Source organism: Ochotona princeps, chromosome 4, assembly GCF_030435755.1.
Source record: "Ochotona princeps isolate mOchPri1 chromosome 4, mOchPri1.hap1, whole genome shotgun sequence".
Taxonomy (NCBI): Eukaryota; Metazoa; Chordata; class Mammalia; order Lagomorpha; family Ochotonidae; genus Ochotona; species Ochotona princeps.
This window is the reverse complement of record NC_080835.1, coordinates 104,891,974-104,916,593: the sequence shown is the minus strand read 5'-3', so window position 1 is coordinate 104,916,593 and position 24,620 is coordinate 104,891,974. Positions and strand designations below refer to the sequence as shown.

Sequence of the window (24,620 nt, the reverse complement as noted above, 5' to 3'; positions counted from 1 at the left end):
GCAGCCCTGCTCAGATGTTTACGCTCTCAATACCAATCCCTCTTCACAGCCACACTGTCTCCCCACACGGTTGCCTTCTAACATCTCATCCGCAATAGCAAACACTTCCTTACTGTTCTCTAGGTGGAGAATGAGCTCCAGGGAGGCCAGAGTATCACCTATTCCCTGCTACGTCATAGCCCCTAGGGCCATGCCTGTACTGATAGACATTTGCATGGTGAGTGAATGAATAAATGAGAATCAAATGAATCAGGGATAGAGATGAAGACTGTTAAAAACCATATTTGACTTTTAATTTCGAAAACCAATGCAGTTAAATTAAAACGGGCCAGATGGCACAGCTCACTGGTCTCCAGCCTCGCCCCAGTTCCCATTCTTGAAACTTACTCCCACCCCTGGCCTGACTTCTCTGGAGGGCTCCTCAGCCATGGAGACTGGGTTTGGAAACCAAATTGGGGAATACCCACTCTTGGTTCCTCACAAAGATGTTCCCACCACAGGTGAAGGCTGTAGACTACCTGGGTTATAATTATAAATAAATATACATGCAGCTAAGAGAGTGTTAGGTGAAAAAAACCACAGCTAGCATCTGCCCCCAGAAAGAAAAAAAAAAAAGTCCTCATTTTGTTGTTCATGATCAACTTCCTGAAAATGAGCCCTGGGTATTTGGCTAAGTGGCCCCAGACCAGCCACCGTAACCTAGACATTCAGGACTGGTGTCTAGGAGGGAAGCAATGGAGTGTCCACATGGATCCCCCAGCCTGGTGGTGCCTGCTTTGGCCTCTCGCCTCTGCCCCCCTCCTTGATTTCAAGGGATCAAATTCCCATGCAACACCCAGAGTGTAAGAAAGCACGTCCTAAAGGTGACTCAGGTGGGTTCATGAACACTGTGGGAAGTTAAATCCATTTCCAAAGAGGCAGCCTTGCTACATTCTCAATGTTAAGGATTTGACTGCCTCTTACTCAGGAGGGCATCTGGGTGGACCTCACACTTGGCCTTCACATGAGTTTGAATGGAGTGCATGAGGCTGTTAGCAGTTAATAAATACACAACTCTTTAGTAGGCTCAGGCCCTTTCCTTTTCCTCCATTCCAAGGAAAATTGTGCTTCCAACTTCAGGACATGAGCAAGCACCTCACCAAAAGGCCTGGCTGGGTCAGGGATCCAAAGCCTTGCTGTCTGCCCGGGAGAGCAGAGGAGCTTCTCCAGAGGCCAGCAACAGGACAGGAGACACCTCTGCCTGCTCCCAGCTCAGAGCAGTGAGAGTGCCTTTCTCAGTCTGTGTGTACATAACATGGTTCCCAAGGCAGCATATGCCCAGGTCTCCTCCTCCACATCCAGCTAATCCCTGCCCCTTTGCCCTAAATCCCTCTACTTTCCCAGAGCCCCCCCTCCCTCCAATCTGGGTGCAGGAAGGGGGTGGAGAATTGCCAGTCCCACCTCCACAGGCCAGAAGAGACTTTTACTTCACCAACACTTCCTCAGCCCTGGGGTATGTGGTTCTCATGAGCTCCAGAAAGATGGTATCCCCTCCTGGGCCCAGCTCAGTCAAACAGCGCTGAACCCCAGGGCCAGTGGAAGAGGCAGTGTGTGGACAGTGGGGTCATGTGGCTCTTAGTCCAGATCAGTGGACCTGTGCTGGCTCTGGGCCCAACTCCCTGCTACTGCTGGAGGAGAAGGAGTGAGGGGAGGACAACAAAGGAGGGGACTACATTCTCACCACAGCCTGAGGTATAGGAGGAGCTCACCAGCAGGCCACGGTGCCCCCATGCAGGGCTGGGCATCTGTTGGGATCAAGAAAACCTATGCCTGTAAACATGAACCAAAGGAGATCCAGAGGTGTATGTGTGACTGGGGAGCAGCTCTGAGGATTGGAGGAAGGGAGTGGGATGTGGGTGGCCCCCACTGGTTGCTCTCTGGTCTCCGGAATTCCCTGGCTGGGAGTCCTGGATGGTCATGCTGGGCCCCAGACCATGGGGGCCTTTTACCACCCTCCCAAACCTGCATCGCTCTGGAGTATCTGTGCAGGAAGCTTCTGGCAAGCTTTGTGCCAGCCCTGCTGGCTGCTGGACCCTCGGCCCTTGTCTCTGGGGCTGCTGGTCCAGGTAGCTGGAGAGGACAGCAGGTGTGGGATTTCTGTGCTTGAATTCTCTGTCCTGGCATCAGGCTGTGCGCCGTAACCCCCAGAATAGAAAAGAGGAGGAGAATGATTCCTTAGGAGTCTGCCATGGGGGGACTGCCAGCCATGGAGAGCAGGTGGAAGGCCAAGAACGGGGAGAAGGAGGCTCCTGTGGAGTGGAGAGGAAGAAGGAGTGAGGGCAGGGCCAGTCTGGCTTGAGCCTTCCATGGCCCCCGCTCCCTCTGTAGAGACTGTTGAAGGGAAAGTCATGAAGGTCCCCGGGTGACACCAAGAGGGAGGGGCAGGGATGAAGGGATGAGGCTCTGTACTGGGGTAGGAGGCACCAGTGGGCACTGGCAGCCAGAGGGCAAAATAAGTCAGTGGGCAGGGTGGCCCCAGATGACCCAAAAGCTGCTACTTGGCTCCTGGCCAAAGGGCAGATACTCATCCCACTGTCTGAGCGCCCATTTCCCAATGGTATGACCTAGCATAAGGAGTCCAGACTAAGAATTGGTGTCAGTGGGCAGGACCACATCACAGAAGGCCCCTGGAAAGGCCTAACCTGACCAGTCACCCACACAATCATATCAATGCATCACTGGGGAAAAGTCATTTAGCTTTTTTTGAATATCTTAGAAACCCTAAAATGTGGGCACCTTGTCTGATAGGCCTCCACGGAGGGCTCTCCTGATGCAAAGAAGTATGGCAACACATTTATACGACCTTTGTGCCACTGACTACTTGATGACCCTTTTTACCAATGAAGAAACCGAGACAGAGAAGTCAAGCCCACCATAGAAATGTCATGGGTCTGGAAGTCGATGCAGCCTGGTGTCCATGCTTCCCTGTTTTGCTGCCACTGAGTCACATGATGATGTGGGAGAAACGAGTGTGGTCCCTGTGATAGCCAGGGCTGTGCAGCGCAGAGGGCACTGGACAGACTTATGGGCAAGAGCCTCAGCTGCGGTGGCCTGGGTTTCCAGCTCAGCAGTGACCATGAGAAGCCAAGGAAGGGGGTGGTGGGGAGAAGGTGTTCAGAAGTGTTGGGTGGCAGAGGGAGCCAGCTGTCTGGATGGAAATGGGCACCTGTCAACTTTGTAATGGCCAGGCCTCCTCCATTCTTGTCCCCATTTCCACTTCCAGAGGAAAAGCCCTCAAGGGGATTGGTGCTCACCCTCCCTGCCCTGCTCCTCACCAGCACAGGTCCGCCCTCCTACCTGTGTGTGAGGCTCAGATCTCCACCGAGGGGTCAGTGAAGCCCTTCTTCCCCTCGTTCACCAAGACAGGCTTCTCTGTCCGTGTGTGCCAGACCAGGATCTGTGTGTCCAGAGGCACAAAATTAACAATGGGCAAGTTGTCAACCACTAGGCTACCTGCTCCCTCCCATACCCTACAGATATGTCTTCTTCCCCCTTCAGTTCTACCCTCTTGCCATGATGACTTTGCAAGTTGTTCTTTATGTCTACCCACCCCTCAAGCTTGCTGTTGGCACCTGTGGTGTATCCAAAATATTGTCAGGTGGGCACTGGGTACAGTGGCACCTATAAATTCCCGAGCAGAGTGCCTGGGTTGGAGCCCCAGCTGTACCCAGCTTCCTGCTGATGTGCACTGTGGGAGAAGGCAGGTGCTGTCTCATGTCCTCTCTGTTACAGGCATTTGGGGAGTGAGCCAGTGGATGGGACACCTTTCTTTGTCTCTTTGTGTCTATCTTTCAGACAAAGAAATATTCAAAAACCTTTTGGAAACAGGCAATCCAGCTGAGTCCGAGTCTTGGGATTTGTCAGGTGCCTGTGCATGTATACATGTTTGTGTATACATGTAGAAAGGCATTTGTGTACGCGTGCGCAGTAGCCCCTTGTGGTGGTTCCTTGATGACCTCTTATCCCCAGTTCCCTACTTGCCTTCATTCTGACCACCTTAGAGGTGGTGAACTCCCTTCCCGGGAGGAGTCTCCAAAGGCCAGGTGATGTTTGAGGCCTCTGATCTATAAGGAGGAGGGGACAGGCTTGCGAACACTTGCCTTAGAGCTGTCAGTTCAGCTGAGGGCATACCTTAGTGCAGTTGGCTGCTTTGGGCTCCAGATCGTTGAGGGTGACAAGCTCTCGGAGGAGGCTGCTTTCTTGGTAGCCTCCTTTAACTCCACGCAGCTTGAAGTAGGCCTGGCTCCGCTGAAGAATGAGCCGCAGGTTGACTGCAAATCCAGCCATGTCTATTGCAAATGGTCGATGGGGGTCAAACACGGTCTTCCAGCCAACCACCTTCCCTGCTCCGTTCACCCGTGGAGCTTCATACCGAAGGCCACCAACGAAGGCAACAGGCCACACGGACACCCTCCTGGTGCTGCGCATCTACAAGGGGGATCCAGAATCAGGAGTGACACCCCTTTCACTCAGTGAGCCCTGCACTGGGGCGGTTGGCAGCCACAAGGGGTCTGGCCCTGCCTGCAGACACCATCCCTCATGATGCCCACCTGCTGTAGCAGGACCTGCCCTTGCCCATTTTCCCCTTGCAGAAAACCTCTCCATCTTCCCACTGGGGATTCTAAATCAATTCCTTGACTCTACTCACATGGCCCATACACCCGATCTGTGCCACCAAAGAAGTTTGTGGGAGCTACACCCAGTGATTTCAGTTAAGACAGCACCTATAGGACACCCACTACCCGTCTTTCTTTAATGGGGAGTGGAGGGGGGCTTTCACCTGAATGAGGGTTCCCGCGCCTCTCCCTGCTTCTCTGCTTTCTGCCTCTTCACCCATTCCTGGACTTGCTTTCTGCATACCACAGCCCTGGGGCACCCACCCTGCATCCACCGACAGACTCCAGCCCCTGTACCCAGAACCCGCACCTCCTCAAAGAGCTCCAGGCTGTAGGTGTTGTCATCATCCGCGAAGTACACCACACCTGGTTGGCTGGAGTTGCGCGGGAAAGTCTCGCGCAGCCAGCGCAGGGCCAGGTTACGCTGCATGGTGCCCCGCGGGATGCGCGGGTCGCGGGCGTCACCCCGGAGTTTATAGTTGCGGGGCGTCTCCACGTGCAGGTGCGTGTAGTTGAGACCAGTGTCCCGCAGCAGGCGCGCTGTTAGCAGAGTGCGGCGCGGCGCGTCTTCCACCACTAGCCAGTGCAGGTTGGGCACGTGCAGCAAGGTGTTGGCCATGCGCGTCAGCTCAGCCTTCTGCACCGGGCGGCTGTAGGTGGGTGTCACCACATGGATGGTAGGCAGCGTGTCGGACCACGGCGGGGGTCGCGTGTAAACATACTCGGTGCGCACCACCTCCACAATGTCGCGGTCGGACATGCAGTACTCCCTGGGGTCTGTGCCCGGGGCTGTGTCGTGCCGGGGGTCACTGCCCTCATCTGCAGAGTCCGGAGACAGGGCATGTGGGCAGGAAATACTGGACACAGTCCCTCCACCACCACCCCGCCCCTCCACTAGGCTGCTTTGAGTTCCTGCCTCCTGGAGTTAGCACTGTGTTAAGGCCTCCATCCTTGGGGAACTCAGAAGGGATTTTATTGTTCTGGCTCCAGGGAGGACAGAAAAAGTTTCTTCCTCCTCACTTTGAACAGCATCCTCCCTTCCTAATGTGCTGGATGTTACACCCTGCTTATCCGCCCAGAGCTGATCGCAGCATTGCGCATATGCACCGCCCTGCTCGGTACACTGAGGCCACAGAACCCGGGAATCCCTTGGGGGTTCTTCCTGGTGGCTGCACCACATTGCTGCCCTGGAGAGGAGCCGGAGTCTGACTTCCTCAACCCTGGTCAAACGGGGCCCTTCTTTGCCAGCCTCTTTGAATCTAGGTGCAGAACTTACATTTTAAACACTGCGTTTTATTACAGTGGGTTCTGCCCATCCCCATCTAGATAATTTTGAATCCTGAACCTGCCACTGCAGATGTTGAATAAGCCTCTATTTTGCCATATGCAAAAAGGGTAGAAACCTGTGCAAGCTCTTCCACTGGCTTGATGCTCACGTATTCCTCGGTGCTTTCTGGATGCTCTTGGACCCTTTATGATATTCACAGCACCACTGTCTCTGCCTGTCCTGGCAGCCAGTTGCCTTTACTTGGAGGCCCTGATTGACACCTGGAGAGGCCTGGCTTCCAGCCAGGTACTCAGGTTGTGGGGAGGGGTCCAGGACTTCCTGAAGCCACCTGCTCCAGATGACTGACAAGTTCCTGACCGGCTGCACTGTCTTTACCGGGTAGCCTCACAGTCCTATCCCAGAGTGATCTCTGTGTTCAGTGGGCCATTTCCTCTTCGGCAGGCCTATGCAATAACCCCCAGTGGAGTGGCTCTTGCTGTTCTAGTATCTCCGTGCAGTTGTAAGTGACTGGAGAAAAGACCGAATAATTTCAGTGTCTTGGCTCTAACTTTGCTCTTATGTAATTACTAACTACACGCCCGCGAGGAAATCAGTAGCCTCTGGTCTCTTGACTTCACAACTGTAGACTGGAGCTAACCGTAGCATCTGTTATTGTGTGGATCAGTGATTCAATACATGTCAGCAACTCAGAGCACTACTACATACTGCTCCCATTTCTAGCTCATGTGCTGGATAATAGCATTTTGCTGTGATCAGAGAGGGTGTTGCCCTACGCTCTCTGCTACCAAAATCATCCCACACAGGCACGGCATTTGCGTTTCAGGGGAAGTGCCCTGTGTGTTCGGACTGGATTAAACTCGCTCTGTCCACTGATGTCTCAGCTTCTGCAGCCCTGAGTGGTGAAGGCTTCCTGGCACCCTCACTGCATCCAACTGCTTCCTGTCCTTCTCGACCTGCTCCAAAGACAGATACCGCATTCCTGTCCTCCAGCAGTAATGTCAGTGCTGAGCCAGGCAGCCTGATAACCCTCTGCCCTAGAAGGTGATCAGCTGTGCTTTCTGCAATAGTTTTAACCCTTCCAGAATGGTGTATGTTCAGGGTAACTGATTATAAACTGACAAGCCTCCACAAAGGGTGATGGAGACTAGAAGAGAGAACCATGTTAGTTAGGAAGGAAGAGCCCAGGGCCCGGCAGCGTGGCCTTGAGGCTAAAGTCCTCGCCTTGAACGCCCCGGGAGCCCATATGGGCGCCGGTTCTAATCCCGGCAGCTCCACTTCCCATCCAGCTCCCTGCTTGTGGCCTGGGAAAGCAGTCAAGGACGGCCCAATGCATTGGGACACTGCGCCCACGTGGGAGACCTGGAAAAGGTTCCTGGTTCCCGGCTTCGGATCGGCGCGCACCGGCCCATTGCGGCTCACTTGGGGAGTGAAACATTGGATGGAAGATCTTTCTCTCTGTCTCTCCTCCTCTCTGTATATCTGACTTTGTAATAAAAATAAATCTTTAACAACAACAACAAAAAAAAACAAAAAAGGAAGGAAGAGCCCAGCATTGGGCAGCAGGGAGGCTGCAGTCTTGAGCTACGACCTTCCTTGTGTTGGGGCTTGGAGACCTGGTTATCTAACTGTGGGGCGGGGGAGGAGCAGCAGTCTCCAGCTGTGGGCTGCAGCCTGTGGCCAAGTCATGAGTGGCTGTCGGGCCTCAGGGCCTTGCCCCAGCCCCCCTCATTCATCTCTCAATGGGACGATCCTTTGTATTTTAATTCATTCCCCAGATAAGATGGTACACACTGCAATCAGAAGAGTGTTACAAAAGTGTTACAAAAGCCCATATGGGCGCCGGTTCTAATCCCGGCAGCTCCACTTCCCACCCAGCTCCCTGCTTGTGGCCTGGGAAAGCAGTCGAGGAGGGCCCAAAGCTTTGGGACCCTGCACCCACATGGGAGACCTGGAAGAGGTTCCTGGTTCCTGGCTTCGGATCGGCATGCACTGGCTGTTGCAGCTCACTTGGGGAGTGAATCATTGGATGGAAGATCTTCCTCTCTGTCTCTCCTCCTCTCTGTATATCCGGCTTTCCAATAATAATAAAATCTTAAAAAAAAAAAAGATTCCATTTTTATTGGTAAGTCAGATACACATAGAGGAGGAGAGACAGAAAGGAAGATTTTCTGTCCATTGATTCACTCCTCATGTGACCGCAATGGCTGGAGCTGCGCCAATCCGAAGCCAAGAGCCCTGAGCCACTTCAGGATCTCCTATGCAGGGTCCCAAGGCATTGGGCCGTCCTTGACTACTTTCCCAGGCCACAAGCAGGGAGCTGGATAGGAAGCAAGGCTGCCAGGATTAGAACCAGCGCCCATATGGGATCCCAGCGCGTGCAGGGGGAGGACATTAGCCACTAGGCTACTGCACTGGGCCCCACCATACAGTTTAGAAGCCTTTCTTCTCTATGTTGGATCCATTCCTTGGGTGTCTTGAGATCAGATGTAACATTACTCATGGGTGTCATTACATGAACTGATAATGTGTTCTCTTTTTAGAAATGCTTTATATTTTATTATGCTTTTACCTCTTGGGGCTTTGTGGGCCCAGGTAGGGTCTGTATCGAGCCTGCATTAGCTCCTAAGAAACTGTGCCCACCGATCAATCTACAGAGCACAGTGCAACACCTCCATTGCTGAACTGTCACATCCAAGCTGCTCATCCCCTTCTCCTGCCCTAAGGGGCCCCTGGGCCAGGTGTCAGGCATTACTCCAACTCTGATTCAAAGCCCACCGTGCTGCTACTTTGCCTCTCTTCCCTTCCTGCCAAAACCACTTTGCCTGCTCTTCCCCCTCATTCCTGCCTCCAGATTCACCTCAGTGCCTCTCTTGCGGGCTGGCCTGGTTAGGTATATTGTCTTTTGTTGGGAGGCAGGAGTAGCAAGCCAGCCCTTGCAGGCAGTTGTCTGAGTGGCTGCTCTCTGCCACCCCTGCTGAGTCAGGCCCTGATAGGTACATCCTGAAACAACATAGCCCTCATTGGATTCCCACACAGAACCAAGGATTCAAAAATCACCCAGATGGTCCCCACAGCTCCTCCCAGCTGGACCCACTCATGTTTGCTGTGGCTATGCTTGTTTTGGGAAGCCAGGCCGCGGGCTGGCAGGCTCACCCTTGTGCGCGGCGAGCAGGGGTGCGAGGGTGCTCTGGTGCCAGACGGTGATGAGCAGTGTCCACGGCAGCACGATGAGGACGATCGCCAGGATGTCCCGTCTTTTCGGCATCTCCAAGGCTGGCTGCACCCAAAGCTCCTCATTACCTGAGTGGTGGTAAGATCAGGAGGAGCCAGCCACAGGACAACGGCAGCAGAACAAGGGAGAAAAGAACAGGCATGGGCTGGCCAGCCAGACACACAGAGAAGAGAGAAGCTGAAGGCTGGCTAGCAGGTCTTACCAGCACTCACAACCCACCCATTGCGGAAGCAGGTTTGCAGACTCTGGCACAGCTGGAGTCTGAGAAGCGCTGGCTTTCCAGGGGCAGGGTCAGGAGCCCTGGGAGACGGACACCTGGAAGAAAGAGCAGAGGAGGATGGCCAGAGATCAAGGCAAAGGGAAGGGTGCCAGCGGGGGCCCAACCCCTGCCCTAGGACACACAGCATGGAGTGCCCACCCCCACAGGGACCTCTTCTGCCTGCCTAGGAACTTCTCAAGGGGCCAGGAGAGTTAGGCTTCAGAGTCAACTCTCTTGGAAACCTTGTTACTCACAAGCTATGTGATTGTGTTGCAAGTTTCTTGTATATAAGACAGGAATGACCAGCCCCTACTTTACAACCGTCAGAACTGAGGCAATGCCCACATAGCCTTTGACATATATAACTGCACAGTAAATGTTAGATACTATGACACCCAAAGGTTTGGGTCTGCCTGGATATAAGAGTGAAAAAAAAGAAAGGAGATCTCTTGAGAACAGAGACCCTGGCCTAAAATGCTGTCTGCCATTGTCGGTGTCCATGGGAAGCTCTCCTGGGGCACATGCTTGCCCTGTGCACGAGCAGCAGCAGGCGCTGGCCTGGGCACCACAGTGGGAGAAGGTGGTCATGGCGGAGTGAGCACTGCCGTGTGTGGCTGAGGCAGGGCCAGGGAAGGTACCCCTGGGAGCAGATGGCCCTGCTCAGGTTTCCTCTGAGTTCCCATTTCCATGAGGATTTGCCTCTGGGCACTTGTTCTGCTTGTGACAAGGTTGTAAGAGAGCTTACATCCACCTTGAAAATGGTCACAATCTCTCTCCTGCTTTCTTTTGAATTCTGTGGAATGTGTGGGGTTAGGCCAAGGGGGCCCTGGCCATGCTGATGCACCCAGTACCCCCAGTCCCCAGCCCTATGCAGTGACATCTCTTCAGCGGCCATGGTGCCACCATGACCCAGCTGGCATGAGCTCTCCTCCTATGGCAATAGAGGTTTGGGAAACAGCAAATGTCAACCCCTGTTTTTCTGACTCTCAAATACGTCAATTAAATTTTTTAAATTCCAAAGGCAGGGTCCATGAATGGGACACCTAAGAGGCACTACCTCTGATCTGTGTTCCCTATAGATCCATTGCACTGGCCCCACAAGTAATAGAGAAAATCTCCCACTCCAGGGGGCCCTTTGGGTCTTCTGTGGCAGCTGGAACAACCTGGTGCAACATTGCCCCATCTGAGCCATGTCCCCAACACTCAGGCTTGTGACAGAGCTGCACAAGGCGACGTATCCAGCCACGATTGGGCGGGGGAAGAATGAGGAGTGCTGCTGACTGACTGTGGTCTGCCTCCTTCCTCCGCAACATGATTGTGGCTTAACTGCAACTGTTCAGCACAGGAAGAGGGATGCCTGAGGCACCTGAGCTGTTCAGAAGTTGAATGCTTGAATGCCTTTTTGCAGGAGCTGGTGAGTCGGTATGGCCAAGCCAAGCTGTCTCTTGCGATCCCTCACATACCAGTTTACTCTTCCACTTCCCATCAGAAGGTGAAGTAACAGGAGGCCCTTGCCCATGTCATATTGCCAGGCTTCATCAGAACCAGGAGCCTCTTTGGTTTATAAGCCATGCCGGATCATGTATGGTAAGGACTCTGAGGGGGAGAAGGGGCATGCGGACCTTTCGGGGGCTCCTACAACCTTTGGGAAGATCTCTTCTGTCATCAGAGATTCTCAAAGTCTATTTCCTGAATGCCCTCAGTTTGCACGAAGGTTCTACTTTCAGGGTGCAGACAACCAAGCAAAGAAGGCATCAAGCTGGTCCATGCAAGCTGAGCCCAGTGGGGACTGCCCCTGCAAGCAGTCAGTTTATGTTGTGGTTCTTTCCTTCCTTCTCGCTCAGTTTCCCAATGTCTGTGTGAGTCATAGTTAACAATAAGCTTTCCTATCTCTCTAATGAAGTCCAAAGACAAGGCTTGACATTTCTGGTACACGTGCTCTGGGCAGCATTATCACCCATGCTGCAAGCAGGTGCTGTTGTGAGCCTTGTTTGAAGGAGATGGGAACCTGCCTGCTGGCGGTGACTAGAGACTATGGAGCCAGCATGAAATCAAGGCGATCAGACTCTGTCTTGTCATCAGGAGCACAAGCTGAGACTCCCAGACACTGGAGCCCCTCAGAACCAGGGTCAAGCCCAGGGGGGCAGGCGACACACAGCCCTCATGCTTTCTCTGGCTTGGATTAGCGCAGGTTGTGGGTCTCTTTCCTCCACCACAGCTGCCTCCGCAGTGACACTGCAGTGCTTGGACAGGGTCTGGAGAAGGAACAGGGGCTGGGGAGGGAGAAGGGGGAACGGGGGAGGCTCAGGGCAAGCAGGCCAAGAGGGCGTTCTGATCCCCTCCTGTCTTTCTGGAGAGGGAGGGGGCATGAAGGACAAAAGTTTTACAAATAAACTTAGCACTAGACCTAGTTGTGCATTAATTACTCTCGAAACCATTACAATTTGAAAACTCCATAACTTTAATGGAGGCTATTATAAGCATAGTAGCAGAGTTATGGAGTTAATTATCAGGCAGTTATTAAGTGGAACGCAAGAGAACACACAGCCTTGGAGAAAATCACCTGGCCAGCAGAGGGTGGGCTCCTGGGAAATAGTGCCTCCTTGTGGGGCTCCTGGTCCGGGGCTGAGACGGAAGTGAAAGGTGACCCATGCTAGTTGCTGCAGTTTCTGTCCAGGGCTGGGCAGAAATGTCGGGGTAGAAGGCTATACCACCAGGGACTCCAGATGGCTCCAGTCCCCTGGGAGGGACAGGCAGAGGAATCAACACAGACATGGAGAGAGGCCCTGACCACATTCAGGAGGCAGAGAGAATGAGGTGGAGCGGGCTTGGAAAGGGGTGAATGCGTCTGAGACAGGATACGGTGTGTACAGATGTGATGCTTTGCTTTGCTTACGACTGTCGACCCTAAGACATGTTCTAGTATCTGTGGCCAACCAACTGGTCACTGTTGGAGAACATAGTCAGCATGTCTAAGCATTTGAAGGCTTCTCTGGGCATTGTCAGGGCTCCCAGCAGTCAGAGACTAAGACTGTGTTGGGGGCTGAGTATGAGTGACCACAGGAGGAGGAGCAAGACCAGCAAGGAACTCCGTAGCCAGCTGCTTGCCCCTTTATACTGTATCCCCAGTTTAAAGCATGAAAGCCTGGTTGAGAGATTACAGATGAATTTTAAGGGGAGCATCAAGTCAGAGGCAGGGCAAGAAGAGGGTGACACACATCAGCGCCCATGGAACTAGCTCACAATGATGGGGCCAGTGAGCCCGTGGAGGCTGGCCACATACACAGGGATTTGCCTGAAAGTCGTAAGGTGTCTGGGACTCATGTGGGAAGGCTCTGATTTCCCAAGGCTGGGACACAGTTGGTCTGCCCAGAGTGGTTGGGCATAAGGAAGCCAGAGCAAAGTGTGGATTGATTCAAGACTGACAAATTTTTATTGAAAGTTTTTTTTTTTCCTGAGCCTGCAAGTGTTCAGAATATGGAGGTCTCATCAGTGTCTCTAGAACTTAAAGAGACGGGCTGACTTCATCCACTCAGTAAGTATTCATTGAGGACAGCGCTAGGTTAGATCTATGGGCAACACAGCGACTCAGGAGACGACACAAGGCTTCCTTTCAGGCTACACAGTTGACTCTCAGGCCGGCAGTGTGTGCAGAACACAGAGCATTCAGTGACCATGCTTGCGTATGCTCATATCTGTAATAGACAAGCTCAGAACCCATCCATGCCTTTCCTGTCTGGAGGGAAACACAAGATTTTTGACCCAGAAACATGTCAGGTGGTGAATCAGAAAAGCCTACTCTTTACAGATGCAAGGAATCTTTCACAATGACACTTGTGCCATGTACATTCCATCTTAAACAACATTTACAGAGCCAACTGCTCAATACTGGCTTGCACTGCAGATAAATATGTGGCCACATTTTTTTCAAATGCACACTCCCATTGCTTCCTGACTTTCCGCAAGTGGCTGCACAGCCAGCTGCCACTGACCTCACCACAGCCTATGCGTGACACCACCAACTTCTCAGGACTGGAAAACAAAGACCACCCGAGGAAACTAAGGGTGAGCCCCACTGAACACTGCAGATGGTTGCCACCAGTTTGGAGAATTTGTTTCTAGATTCACATTGCTGGGGGTCCCTGAGAAGAAACAACACTTGTCTCGGCACACTTTCCGAGGTCTGCATGATCCACCACAGCAGAGAGCTGCATAACACCTCTGTTGACTCCAGTAAGCATCACGGACCCTGGCAAGCAGACAGAAGTCCCAGCATCAAACCAGCATGGACACTGGTCAAGCTGCTTGTGGTGAAGTGCAGAACATCTGTTGATGTGCTCAGTCAACCCAGTAGAGGCTGGTTAAGAAAGCCCCTGCTCTCCATGTCTGCCCTCTGCCATCCAGAGTTTAGAGCTTCGTAAGGGCTGAGAGGCCCGGAGCAGCCTCACTGAATAACCTGTAGTAGGAGCGAAGTTGGAGGGAGAAAGGCACCACAGCCCTGTGAGCAAGGAAAGGGGGAGGCAGCGTAAACAGCTGACCGAGGTTCCAGTTTCTCCCTCAAAGTGAGGGACACAGAGAGGTTGTCCCAGGAATCTGCAGATGTCCTAACAGGATCAAAGGATTATTATTGATTCTGCAGCACTGCTCAGGAACAGTCCAATGCCAGAGCTAATCAACGCCCAGCCCAATCCATCCACACTTCATTTATGCAGCAGCAGTCCTACAGCACCACATGGCCACGGCTGGCAGGGCGGCTCGTTGGCAGCAGCCTCTTCCCATGCACCAACCGCAGAACCCCAGAAGCACCCAGGTACAGCTGTGTTCTGCAGGCTGCCTGCTGTGGCAATTCACAGGGGATTGAAACAGAACTCTGAGGAGACCATGCTTCAGCCCATGTTGTTTTAGAAAGCCAGGTACTGGAGCTGGCCCTGCATCGCATTGAGCAAAAAAAAAACCAGTGCCTGCGAGCCAGATTCCCATATCTGCATGGGTTCAAGACTTGGTTGCCTAGGAAAATAGATGTGAATCAACAGCATCAGAAACAAAAAAGGAAATATAAAAATAGATACATAGAATTACAAGAAATATATACCAATAAGTCAGAAAACCTAGAAGAAATGGATATAATTTTGGACATATACAACCTACCAAAAATGAATCATGAGGCAATTAATAATCTAAATATACCTATAATAAGGACTGAGATTGAATCAGTAACTAAATCCCTCCCAACCAACAAAAGCTCTGGACCAGATGGCTTCACTGCAGAATTCTACCAAATGTTTCAAGAAGAACTTACCTCAATCTTCCACAAGCTATTCATAGAAAGGGAGACAATTCTTTCAAACTCTATCTATGAAGTCTGTATCATCATAATACCAAAGCCAGATAGAGAAACAACAGAAAGAGAAAACTATGGACCAATATCCCTGATGAACATGGACGCAGAGATGCTCAACAAAATACTCGTCAACAGGATCCCATGGTACACCAGACAGATCATTCACCTGGACCAGGTGGGATTTATCCCTGGCATGCAGGCATGGTTTAACATTCAAAAATCAATAAATGTGATTCACCACATCAATAAATTAAAAAATAAAAACCATATGATCATCATCTCAGTAGATGCTGAGAAGGCATTTGACACAATCCAACACCAAGTCATGCTAAAACCTTAAGCAAGATAGGCATAGAAGGAACATTCTATAACACTCAAAACAATATACGAAACACCCAATGCCAGCATCATACTAAATGGGGAAAGATTATAAGCTTGTCCACCAAGATCTGGAACTAGACAAGGGTATCCACTTTGACCACTGCTATTCAATATAGTAGTAGAAGCCCTGGCCAGAGCTATTAGACAAGAAAAACAAATTAAAGAATTCAAATTGCAACTGAAGAATTAAAATTATCTCTGTAGATGACATGATTCTCTATATAGGAGAACTAAAAGATTAAATCAAGAGACTACTGAAACTCATAAGAGAATTTGGCAGGGTAATAAAATTAATGAACATTAATTGATGGCACTAGTATACACAAATAACTCCATGGCTGAGAAAGAAATTGTAAGTACTGTCCCCTTTAAAATGGTGGAGCGGAATGTCAAATACCTCAGAATAAACCTAACCAAAGACATTAGATCTCTAAAATGAAAATTACGAAACACTAAAAAAAAAAAAAAAGGAAATAGAAGACACTAAAAGATGGAGAAACCTATCATATTTACTGAATTAGCAGGAGCAACATCATCAAAATGTCCATATTACCAAAAGTAATATACACATTCAATGCAATCCCAATCAAAATCCCAATGACATTCTTCTTAGAAAAGGTGATACAAAAGTTCATCTGGAAGCAGAAGAGACCATGAATAGCCAAACCTATCCTGAAGAATAAAAATCAAGCAGAAGGAATCACAATTCCAGACCTCTAGATATGCTACATAGCCGTGGTCATCTAACAGTCTAGAACTGGTACAGAAACAGAGAAGATGATCGATGGAACAGAATAGAAACCTCAGAAGAGAGTCCACACATGTACAGTCAATTAATCTTCAACAAGAGAACTGAAAATAATACAAGGGAAAATTCTGGTCTCTTCAACAAATGCCGTTGGCACAAGCGGACAGCAGCCTGTTGAAGTAAGAAACCAGACTCCCCACTTGTCAGCTTACACAAAAATCAGCTCTAAATGGATCAAGGACCTAAATCTGTGCCCAGAAACTTGTATTATTTATTCTTAAAAGATGTGTATGTTCTTGTATTTATGTTTTAAATTTGAAAGTCAGAGTTACACACACAGGGATCCACACACACACACAGGCAGACAGACAGAGAGAGAGAGAATTGTCCACCTGCTGGCCTAACTCCCTGATGGCCTCAACACTAAGGGTTGACCAAGACAAAGCCAAGAGCCACATCTGGGTCTCTCACAAACACTTGGGCCATCTTCCACTGCTTTTCCCAGGCCATTAGCAGCGAGCTGGGTCAGAAATGGAGCATCTAGGACAAAAATTGGCAACCTTATTGAGTGTTGGCATCAAAGGCAGCAGTTTTACCTACTAAGCTACAACACTGGCCCCAGGACTGTATTTCTATGTGGTTGGATGACTGAGGAAAAAACTGCCCAAGGTCAGTGAAGCCATTAGCAGAATCCACTGCCCAGCGGGGCTAGGGCTAATGTCACTGTCACTTGCTGGCTGTATGGTGGGGTCATTACCCAGCTTTTAGGGGACCTCAACACATGTAATATTCTTGTCCATGTGATGTCTTCATCAACTCAGCAAGGAGAGATGGTGTGACAAGCACGATTCCTGGATGGCACGGTGTAATCCTGGAGTGACAGCTCTTCTTGATGATCGGTCATTGGTGCGATCACACCCACGGAACAGGATTATGCAGAGGCACATGTGGGGATCATAGCCAGGCAGAGCACCCACAGTCGCCCTTGGCTCCTCAACCCTCTACAGATTCTGCTGCCCCAGCCTCAGACTTTCCTCCTCTCTTTCCTGTCCATGGAGGGATAGCCTAACAACAGGGAGTACCAGGGCCCTGCCTCCTATCTGTGTCTCCCTTCCCTGCTGTGTGATGTTGCCAAGGGACCCTGTTTGGGTCTTGGTCTTCCACCTCTAAAATGGAAATAAACATATTGTTTCTCCCACTAGGCTATTAGAGTAATAATGATTTTTTTAAAATCCATATATAACATCTGACACATTATGTACCAATAAACTGAAGCTAGTATGACCATCACCTTGTGGGTCTGGAAAGAGATACTTGGCCTAGCTTCCTTCTAACCGTTTAGCCAAATACCAAGCTGCTGGAAGGCAGAAGGAAGCCACCCAGACGGTGTGAGTGTTCTTAGCCAAACGGCTAGACATGTTCTTGTCCACTGAAAGCCTCAGTGTCAGTGTAGCCATTGCGTGCCTCCCTCAGGCCCACCAGCCTCTTGAAGCTGGTGACTGGCAAAGGCAATTCAGGTACCTGCTACCCTGTCCCTCTGTATGTGATATTTGTTATTCAAATGAGAAAAATGGCTGGGCTTGAGTCTTCTATTTTGTCAACTCATTGAGGCTGTCTTGGCAAAGCACTGAAATCCCTTTGTGTGAATTCATGAGGCAGCTGGCTCACTTCTTGACACATGTGTTCTCACGTGTGTGCTCACAGCTGCCCCCCATCTGAACCAGTGCATGTGCTCATGGGCACATGGATGCATGTGCATATATTAGTCTTGGCTCCTGCTCTGTGCCTTGCTGCAGAATGCCATGATTGGCTCCCTGTTCACATAAGAGATTATTTCCTGCTCCCTTGGCACTCAGCACTCTCACATCCTGGGATACAGATAGGTTAACATAAAGAGACCGATTCACATTTTCTCTAGTGCTAATAACTTTTGGTATTACAGTGGTGCTCTGTGGCTTCCCAAACGATTTCACATTGTTAGTTCATTTAATCACTAAACATCTGTAACCCCAAAGCTTTGTCTTTGTTTTACAGCTGAAGAAATTGAGGATTGGAAGGGGACAGGGAATGATTTAGCTGTCCTGGGTCCAGGTAGAAAGTAGAATGTAAGCCAGAAGTTGTTCCACAGTGCCTTATGCCACCTCCTGCTGTACCAGTATCTCACTTCCATAGCATCAGTTCAAGTCCTGGCTGTTCTACTTCCAAGCCAGAGCTCTGCTACTGTGCCCAGAAAAATGGCAGAAGATGGCCCTAGTGCTTGGGTCCTTGCTACCCACGTGAAAGAAAGATCCAGATGGGGTTCTGGCCTCCTGGCCCCAGTGTGGACACTCCCTGCATATCATGAGTATTTGGGGAATGCAATGGCAGGTAGACCTTTCCTTCGTTTCTGCATCTGCCTAGCACTCTAGCTTTCAAATAAGCACATTTTTTAAAAGAAAGAAAAGGTGGTCAAGCCCCTGCACTTTCCTCTGGGTAGTGCTGTCCACCCAGGGGTCCTGTCACGGTAGCCTTGTCACACCCTCCTGGCCTGGAAGGTTCTGCTGGCTCACTCTGGGACCTGCTCTCAGTTCAAAGGAAATGTGTTTTTCTCCCAGGTGTGTGCCCAGTTCCAGCTTCAGTGTTCCACAGCTGGAACCCTTGTTTCTCAGAGCTAGTTTGACCTTGCTTAGAATCCTTTTGCAAGTGTGACAAAGCATTTAAAAAAAAGATGGCAGCCAAATGCATGAGCCACAGGCAGAGGCTATAGTCTGCTGGAGCAGCCATCAGTTCCCCTGACCACATCCCTTGCCACTCCATACAGGCACTGATTGCAGGGGCAAGTGTCAAGGGCAAATGGTGCAGCATCTCCTGTTACTCACTGCCGAGGAGGACTCTGCTGCTGCTGCTGGAAAGCCCATGATCTACTTTTATAAGCTGGGAAGCCAAAAATGACTCCCTTCCTGAGTGTTGTAAGGTCTGAGAGAAAGGGGATCCTTTCTCCACAGTCCCTAGCTGGTCTGGAGGCAGGCAGAACTGAATCATAGCCTTGGGAAGAGGCCATACCAGGATTTGGATCCTGCCCTTGGAATGCAGTGGGGCTGCAACAAAACATTTCTGTTCTTCAAGAATCTCAGCAGCAGATTGCTGCAAACCCATTGAGAGGTCTGTGCTGGGAGCATGTGTGAGTTACAACCCAGTAGGCATGTCCAGTGCTAGGCACCTGCTTAGCGAGGAGTTCAGCCTATTTGGCTGAACAAGGAGCCCATGACCACCAACAGAAATGCAACCGACACCTCTTCCAGGCAGGCACACATTGACAGTAGCAGCTGGTAGCCCAGAAGAAGAAAGATTGGGAACTACCTAGAATCCTAGGCCTGGAAATTCCCATCTAACCTTCTATGGAATTTAACAAAGCAGAAGGACTAAGCCAAGGCTGCAGGGCCCAGCTGCCACACCCTGATTGCAGAGTACCTCAGTGCCAGGCAAGTGAGGGCATCCCTGCACCTCAGGAAGCCTGCTGCAGCTTGGGGTAGCTGACTCAGCCCTGCTGGACCCTGGCAGGTTCTGGGGACCAGACTGAGTAAGCCAGGTGCTGAGACTCAAATGCAGCATGGAGCTTCCTGGCACTGCACTCCAACACGCATCTTGCTCCCAGGCCTCCGTCCTACTTGGTGCTGATTCCCATGCAGACCAGGGCGACATCCCTCAGAACTTCTTCTCCCCACAGTGCTGCATCTCACCCTGGATAGGAGTACTCTGGGTGCCCTGCAAACTGCCCTGAACTTTCTGGTTTTCACACCGGTGTGTCACCAATTTCAGTATTCCCACCCCAGGGTCCAGGACCTGACACAAAGCAGACACTATGCCTCTATGTTCCCACATTTCTATACCTGTAACCCTCACGGCACTATTTGGCAACCAAAGGACTCCACAGGGAACATCTGACAAAGGCCAGTGAACAGTTCAAACCACATAAAACAGAATAGTAACTATAACCAGCACCTGAACCTAAGTGCCCGGAATGGAAAGGGACAGCAGAACGTGAGAAACCCGTGAGGCAGAGCAAGCAGCATGCCCTGCTCCCAAGCACACAGCAAGTGATGAACGGAAGGGACCTAGATCTCAGAACCACGGACAGCAGGTCATACTGCCACTCTGTTTTACAGGCCGTATATTAAACAGCCAACTGTGGGGTAGCTACGGCTCACCGCTCACCGAGATGGAGTCTACACAGCTCACACATGTTCGGGGAAGGCGTGCCCTGTCCCCAACGCAGCTCCGCAAGGTCTCTGCAGCTCCGCAAGGTCTCTGCAGCTCCTTCTCCTAGACAAGTGTTTTGGAAGCAACAAGCAGATTTCTGTCACTGGGCCCAGGAGGCCGATGGTGTCAGGAGCGATTTGGTATACAGTGCAGACCTGTGTTCACTGGCCAGGATGTTCATCCGGGGCATGTCCTCTCACCCGTTGAGCTGCCCAGCCCCACAGAGCTGGCTGGGCACATGTATCCCAGGGGACTGCCTCATGGTGGATCAGGCACCTGGGATGTTCTGGAAGTACAAAGGGAGCTACTGGAGCCTAAACACACACTGGATAAAATCCTGCTCTGCTCCCATGATGCTTGGTGGGGAATACATTCAGAGCTGAAGTGTTTGTTGGGCCATCCACTTGCTGGGTCTTCCCTAGTGGGGGAAGCCATTGCTTCTTTCTGCTTCACGACGTGGCATAAAATGGATGAGGGGGTGAACAGCTGAGCACCTGCAGCAGCCAATTCATTCACAGAGAGGAAGTGGACGGCACCAGCCATGGGCTGGGCAAGAAGAAACAGGAGCTGTCTCCAAGAAGGGAGAACTCAACACAGGGTGACTCTGCGAACATAGAAATCATTAAGACAATAAAGTGTATGTGAAGTAGTGTGTGTGTGTGTGTGTGTGTGTGTGTTTTTCATGCTTCTAAAAATAAGAAGCTGTCCTTCAGACACGCTAACCATGACACACTCTGCTGACCTTGGCCTCCAGGCAGGGAACTTCAGGCAGATGACCCTGTAGTGAGGCTGGGGAGGGTAGCTGTGTGTACATCCCTGGCAGGAAGGAAGCACCCTTCAGAGGTCCCTCGTGTGCTGGGAGGAGCGCTGGGCACTTGCTCACAGGAGAGGCTGTTTCCAGCAGAGCAGCAGGCAGACACGAGCTGGGCTGCTTGTTCTTGGGGAGACAGATTTACGAGTCACAGATGAAGTTAATATCGACAAGTGATGAGTTAGGAGAGCAATGCTTCGGCCTAAGTTCAGAAACTCTGACAAAGAACTAAAACAGCAGGTCTGGAGGCTGTAAGCCAGCCTGAGCAGGCTGTGCAGCGAAGATCCCAGAACCAAGGGCAGTCACATGGCGGCCTCTGCAGACCCAGGCCTCCCTCATGGGACGACACATGTCTCTTCTATTCTAGTCTGAGGATAAAGGGAGTGAGGTGAGGACCAGAGAGCAGGTGAGAAGACAGCAAGGGCAGTGGAGCCCAGCAAACTAAATACAGATCCTGGATGGCCAAAGGAACGAGGCGCCTCTGCAGTAACAGCTGCCCATGTTGTCATCCATGTGGCAACACCGTTCCATTAATGCTGCCTGCCGGGGGACACAGCACTACTGCCTCTGGGGAGTGCCATTTAAATCCCCTGGGAATCAAGCCATGAAGACAGCAGAAATGGCAGAGGACCATGCCTAGATTCCGTCAAGTTCAGATGACCCCAAACAGCTGTGGAGGCTGAGAGGGCCTCAGGGCTGGGCTGCCCCAGACCTTGACCCTTGAGAGCTCACCAGGCTTCATCAGATCCAAGTGACCTGGTTCCTTTGGTTCACACGTGCATGGACACACTCTTGCAGGCTAATGAAGCACTTATTTAATTAAAGTTTTGGATGTGTTTTTAATTTGTCGCCTGAGGCCTGGATGAGCTGACCTTCCCAAGGGCCCTGTCAGCGACAGTTGTCTGGTCCTGCTGGATTGGGTCTGTTTGGGGGAGAAGAAAGGCCTGTTGCTGCTTGGGGAAAGCAGCCTTGGGTGTTGTCAGTCCCCATTGCTGGGGAGGCTGGTCCTGTGACCCTTGCATCCTTCTATCCTGCCAACGACCTAAAGAGGGAGGAGCAGAAAGAGACTCTAATCGAGATCTAGGATGAAGCACCAAGCAGCCACACGGACTCAGACAGGTGCAGAAGCAGTGGGTATCCCTGCTCCCTCACCTGAAAGAAATATCCCAGGCCCACTGCATCTTCTGGGTGCAGACAAGCAGGCTAGTTAGGCGAGGGTGTTCAACCATAAACCTGCGGCCACCTATGGCAAATCACACAGCAAGGGGCTGACTCTGTGTCAGCTGTTCCTGTGACGGCGCTGAGTCCTGCCCGGCCACCGCCCCCCTCCAGCTGCCTCCCCTTCTGAGTTGCTTCTCTCACATCCCTCCCTCCCTCCAGCTCCCATCTAGCACAAGGCTGGCAGTGGGTGACTGGCACGTCCTTGGCTGCTTTTCATTTTGAAGACCCGGAGGCTTAGGAAACGTTCTTGGAGAGGGCGCTCCAATACAACTGGATTTCAGCTGCATCTGCCTCTCCTTCTGCTCTCTTATAGACTCAGCTGCCAGTAGGGTGTGTGCCAGGGACTGACTTGTGCCCACATTCCCACCAAAAGTGAGGCAACTGAGGCTCAGAGGGAGAAGCGAGGTTGTAGGCTGAGCAGGGACAGCCTGGTACAGAGAGGCGGTTCTGTGTCTAAGTGAGTTAAAAACATCCCATGATTTATGGGACCTGCTGTTTATTTTCAAAGGAAACAATGACACTTGCAGGTACTGAGTGACTGGCATACATATCCTGGTATTAAGCGCATTTTACAGATAAGAGATCTAAGGCACAGAGAGGTTGATCACTATCCTAAGCAGCCCAGCGGGGACCTGAGTCTAGTTGTGCTCTTGGACAACTCAGCCAGCCCATTTACACAGGGGTGGGACGGTTCTGCTCCTGCACCAGTCACACGTGGATGCTCAGGCCTTGTACCACGGCTGACATGACCGAGGGGGCAGCTACCCCGGGCCTAGAGTTGGATGCTAGCTAGCAGTTTCTACACAAAGGACAAGTGAATACCCAGCCTTGAGTTTACAGACTGCTTCATGTCCTACTAGTTAGTTAGTTAGTTAATTCACTTGCTTTAGAATGAGGGAAACAAGACAGGCAGCAGTAAGGGGCAGACGCTGTGGCAGTGTGGACTGGCAAGGCCCGGTCATTGATAATGCTGCTCCCAGTCCCTCCAGCCATGAGACCTTGTCTCTCTCCTTCCTGTTCCTCTTTCACTCCTGTGAGCAGACGGTGATTTCCAAACATCGAGCCCTGGCATCCGGTGACTCTGTGGTCAAAGTTAGCTCTCAGATCTAGTCGACCCCGGTCTCAGGCTCAAACTCTCCACATTTTTGGGTTCATCAGTAATCGCAAAGCCTTAATTCCTGCCAGACAGTTGGCACGAAGGCTGCCTCCCGCGCTGCTGTCAGCTGGTGTGTGCGCAGGGAGTGAAGACTCATTTTAATATTGGCCACAGCTAAACCTAATTAGAAAAGTAAATTTGCTATAACTACAAAAGAGGGGGGAAAAAACAGTCCATATAAACCTCTTTCCAAAGCTAAACAGAAAACACTAATTCTGTATGATATGATTCTTTGTGTTCCCAGCACCAGTGCAGAGCCCAGAACGCTCAGCAGGAGCCCAATCTCAGATCGCCTGTCACCTTTCAGCAGGAAAAAAAGAAGTTACAGATTAGGAGTTCTATAAGTTTCAAGGATGCTGATGATAAATTGGGACAATTGCATCTACCAATTATTAACATGAAGGCACTATTGTTGCTGTGTGCTGAAGCATGATCTGAGTACCTTTGGGTGAACGAGGGCTAGGTGCTGCCGGACTTGATGTGGCCAATCAGATGGAGTGGAGAGCCTGGAGGAATTGAGGTTGGGAAGCGGGTCAGGTATGGTGAGATTGTTCTAGGCTGGTCTGGTCAGAGAATTGCTACATCCTGGAAGGCTGGACCGGGTGCAGAAGATAAATACATTGGCATTCACTAAGCACATCCTTAAAAACACTGTGGCAAAACACACATCCCAACCCAAAGAGCTACAGGGAACTAGGGCTAAGAGAACTTAGAGTTTTGTAAAGTCCATTCAGCTAATCACAGACAGAGCCGAGAAGGCACTATGTCCATATGCCCTTGTTGGTCTTCCTCAGGGAACCCAGCTATCTGCCTGCCTGGGGACCTGGGTGGGACAGGGCTTTCATGAAGAAGGTGCCCTTTCTCCCTCCTGCCCAGTCTTTCCCAAACTCTTCACTCCTTCTTACTGTCCTATAGTCCAGGAGGAGCAGCAGAGCAGAAGCCAGAGCAGGGCAGGAGGCCTCTGTACTGGGCCATGGGCAAGGCAGGGGGGCTTCTCTGACGGTCCCCACACGCTGGAGCTCTTGGCTGGCTCCTCTGCCCTTGGCCTTCCTCTGCTACCCCTACTGCACCCATCAGTAACTTCCTGAGTAGACCACTCAGCTGCTCCACCAAGGGGCCTCCTGGGGGGCTGGGGGAGGCACATGATTGCTGATGTCAGGAGGCCTTTGCAAGGAAGGGCCCTGCTTGCCAACCCGTTACTTGGCACACCTTTCCCACGTGCCTCCCTCTGACAACTGCAAAAGTGCTTTGAGTCTGTCTGAAGTCTCTGCCTCTTCCTGTCTGCCGGC

The 24,620-nt window shown here is 51.2% G+C and overlaps 1 protein-coding gene across 1 annotated transcript; it reads right to left on the bottom strand.

The window, feature by feature from the left end:
- Positions 1–1,405: 1,405 nt before the first annotated feature.
- Positions 1,406–9,420, bottom strand: B3GAT1 (beta-1,3-glucuronyltransferase 1). The gene is made up of 5 exons (XM_058662574.1): positions 9,097–9,420; positions 4,966–5,474; positions 4,171–4,467; positions 3,337–3,436; positions 1,406–2,288 (listed from the first exon to the last, which is right to left on the bottom strand). Exons 1-4 carry the CDS (start codon positions 9,206–9,208, stop codon positions 3,350–3,352), a joined length of 1,005 nt encoding a protein of 334 aa, XP_058518557.1. The 5' UTR covers positions 9,209–9,420; the 3' UTR covers positions 1,406–2,288; positions 3,337–3,349.
- Between the last annotated feature and the right edge of the window lie 15,200 nt (positions 9,421–24,620).

What these genes read in the sequence shown, in the direction of transcription:
- B3GAT1 (XM_058662574.1), bottom strand. Translation starts at nt 9,208, where the DNA reads ATGCCGAAAAGACGGGACATCCTGGCGATCGTCCTCATCGTGCTGCCG. An exon ending in CCTGCTCGCCGCGCACAAGG is followed by an intron (nt 5,475 to 9,096) that starts GTGAGCCTGCCA and finishes CGGACTCTGCAG; the next exon opens with ATGAGGGCAGTGACCCCCGG. An exon ending in GCCTGGAGCTCTTTGAGGAG is followed by an intron (nt 4,468 to 4,965) that starts GTGCGGGTTCTG and finishes TCCCCCTTGTAG; the next exon opens with ATGCGCAGCACCAGGAGGGT.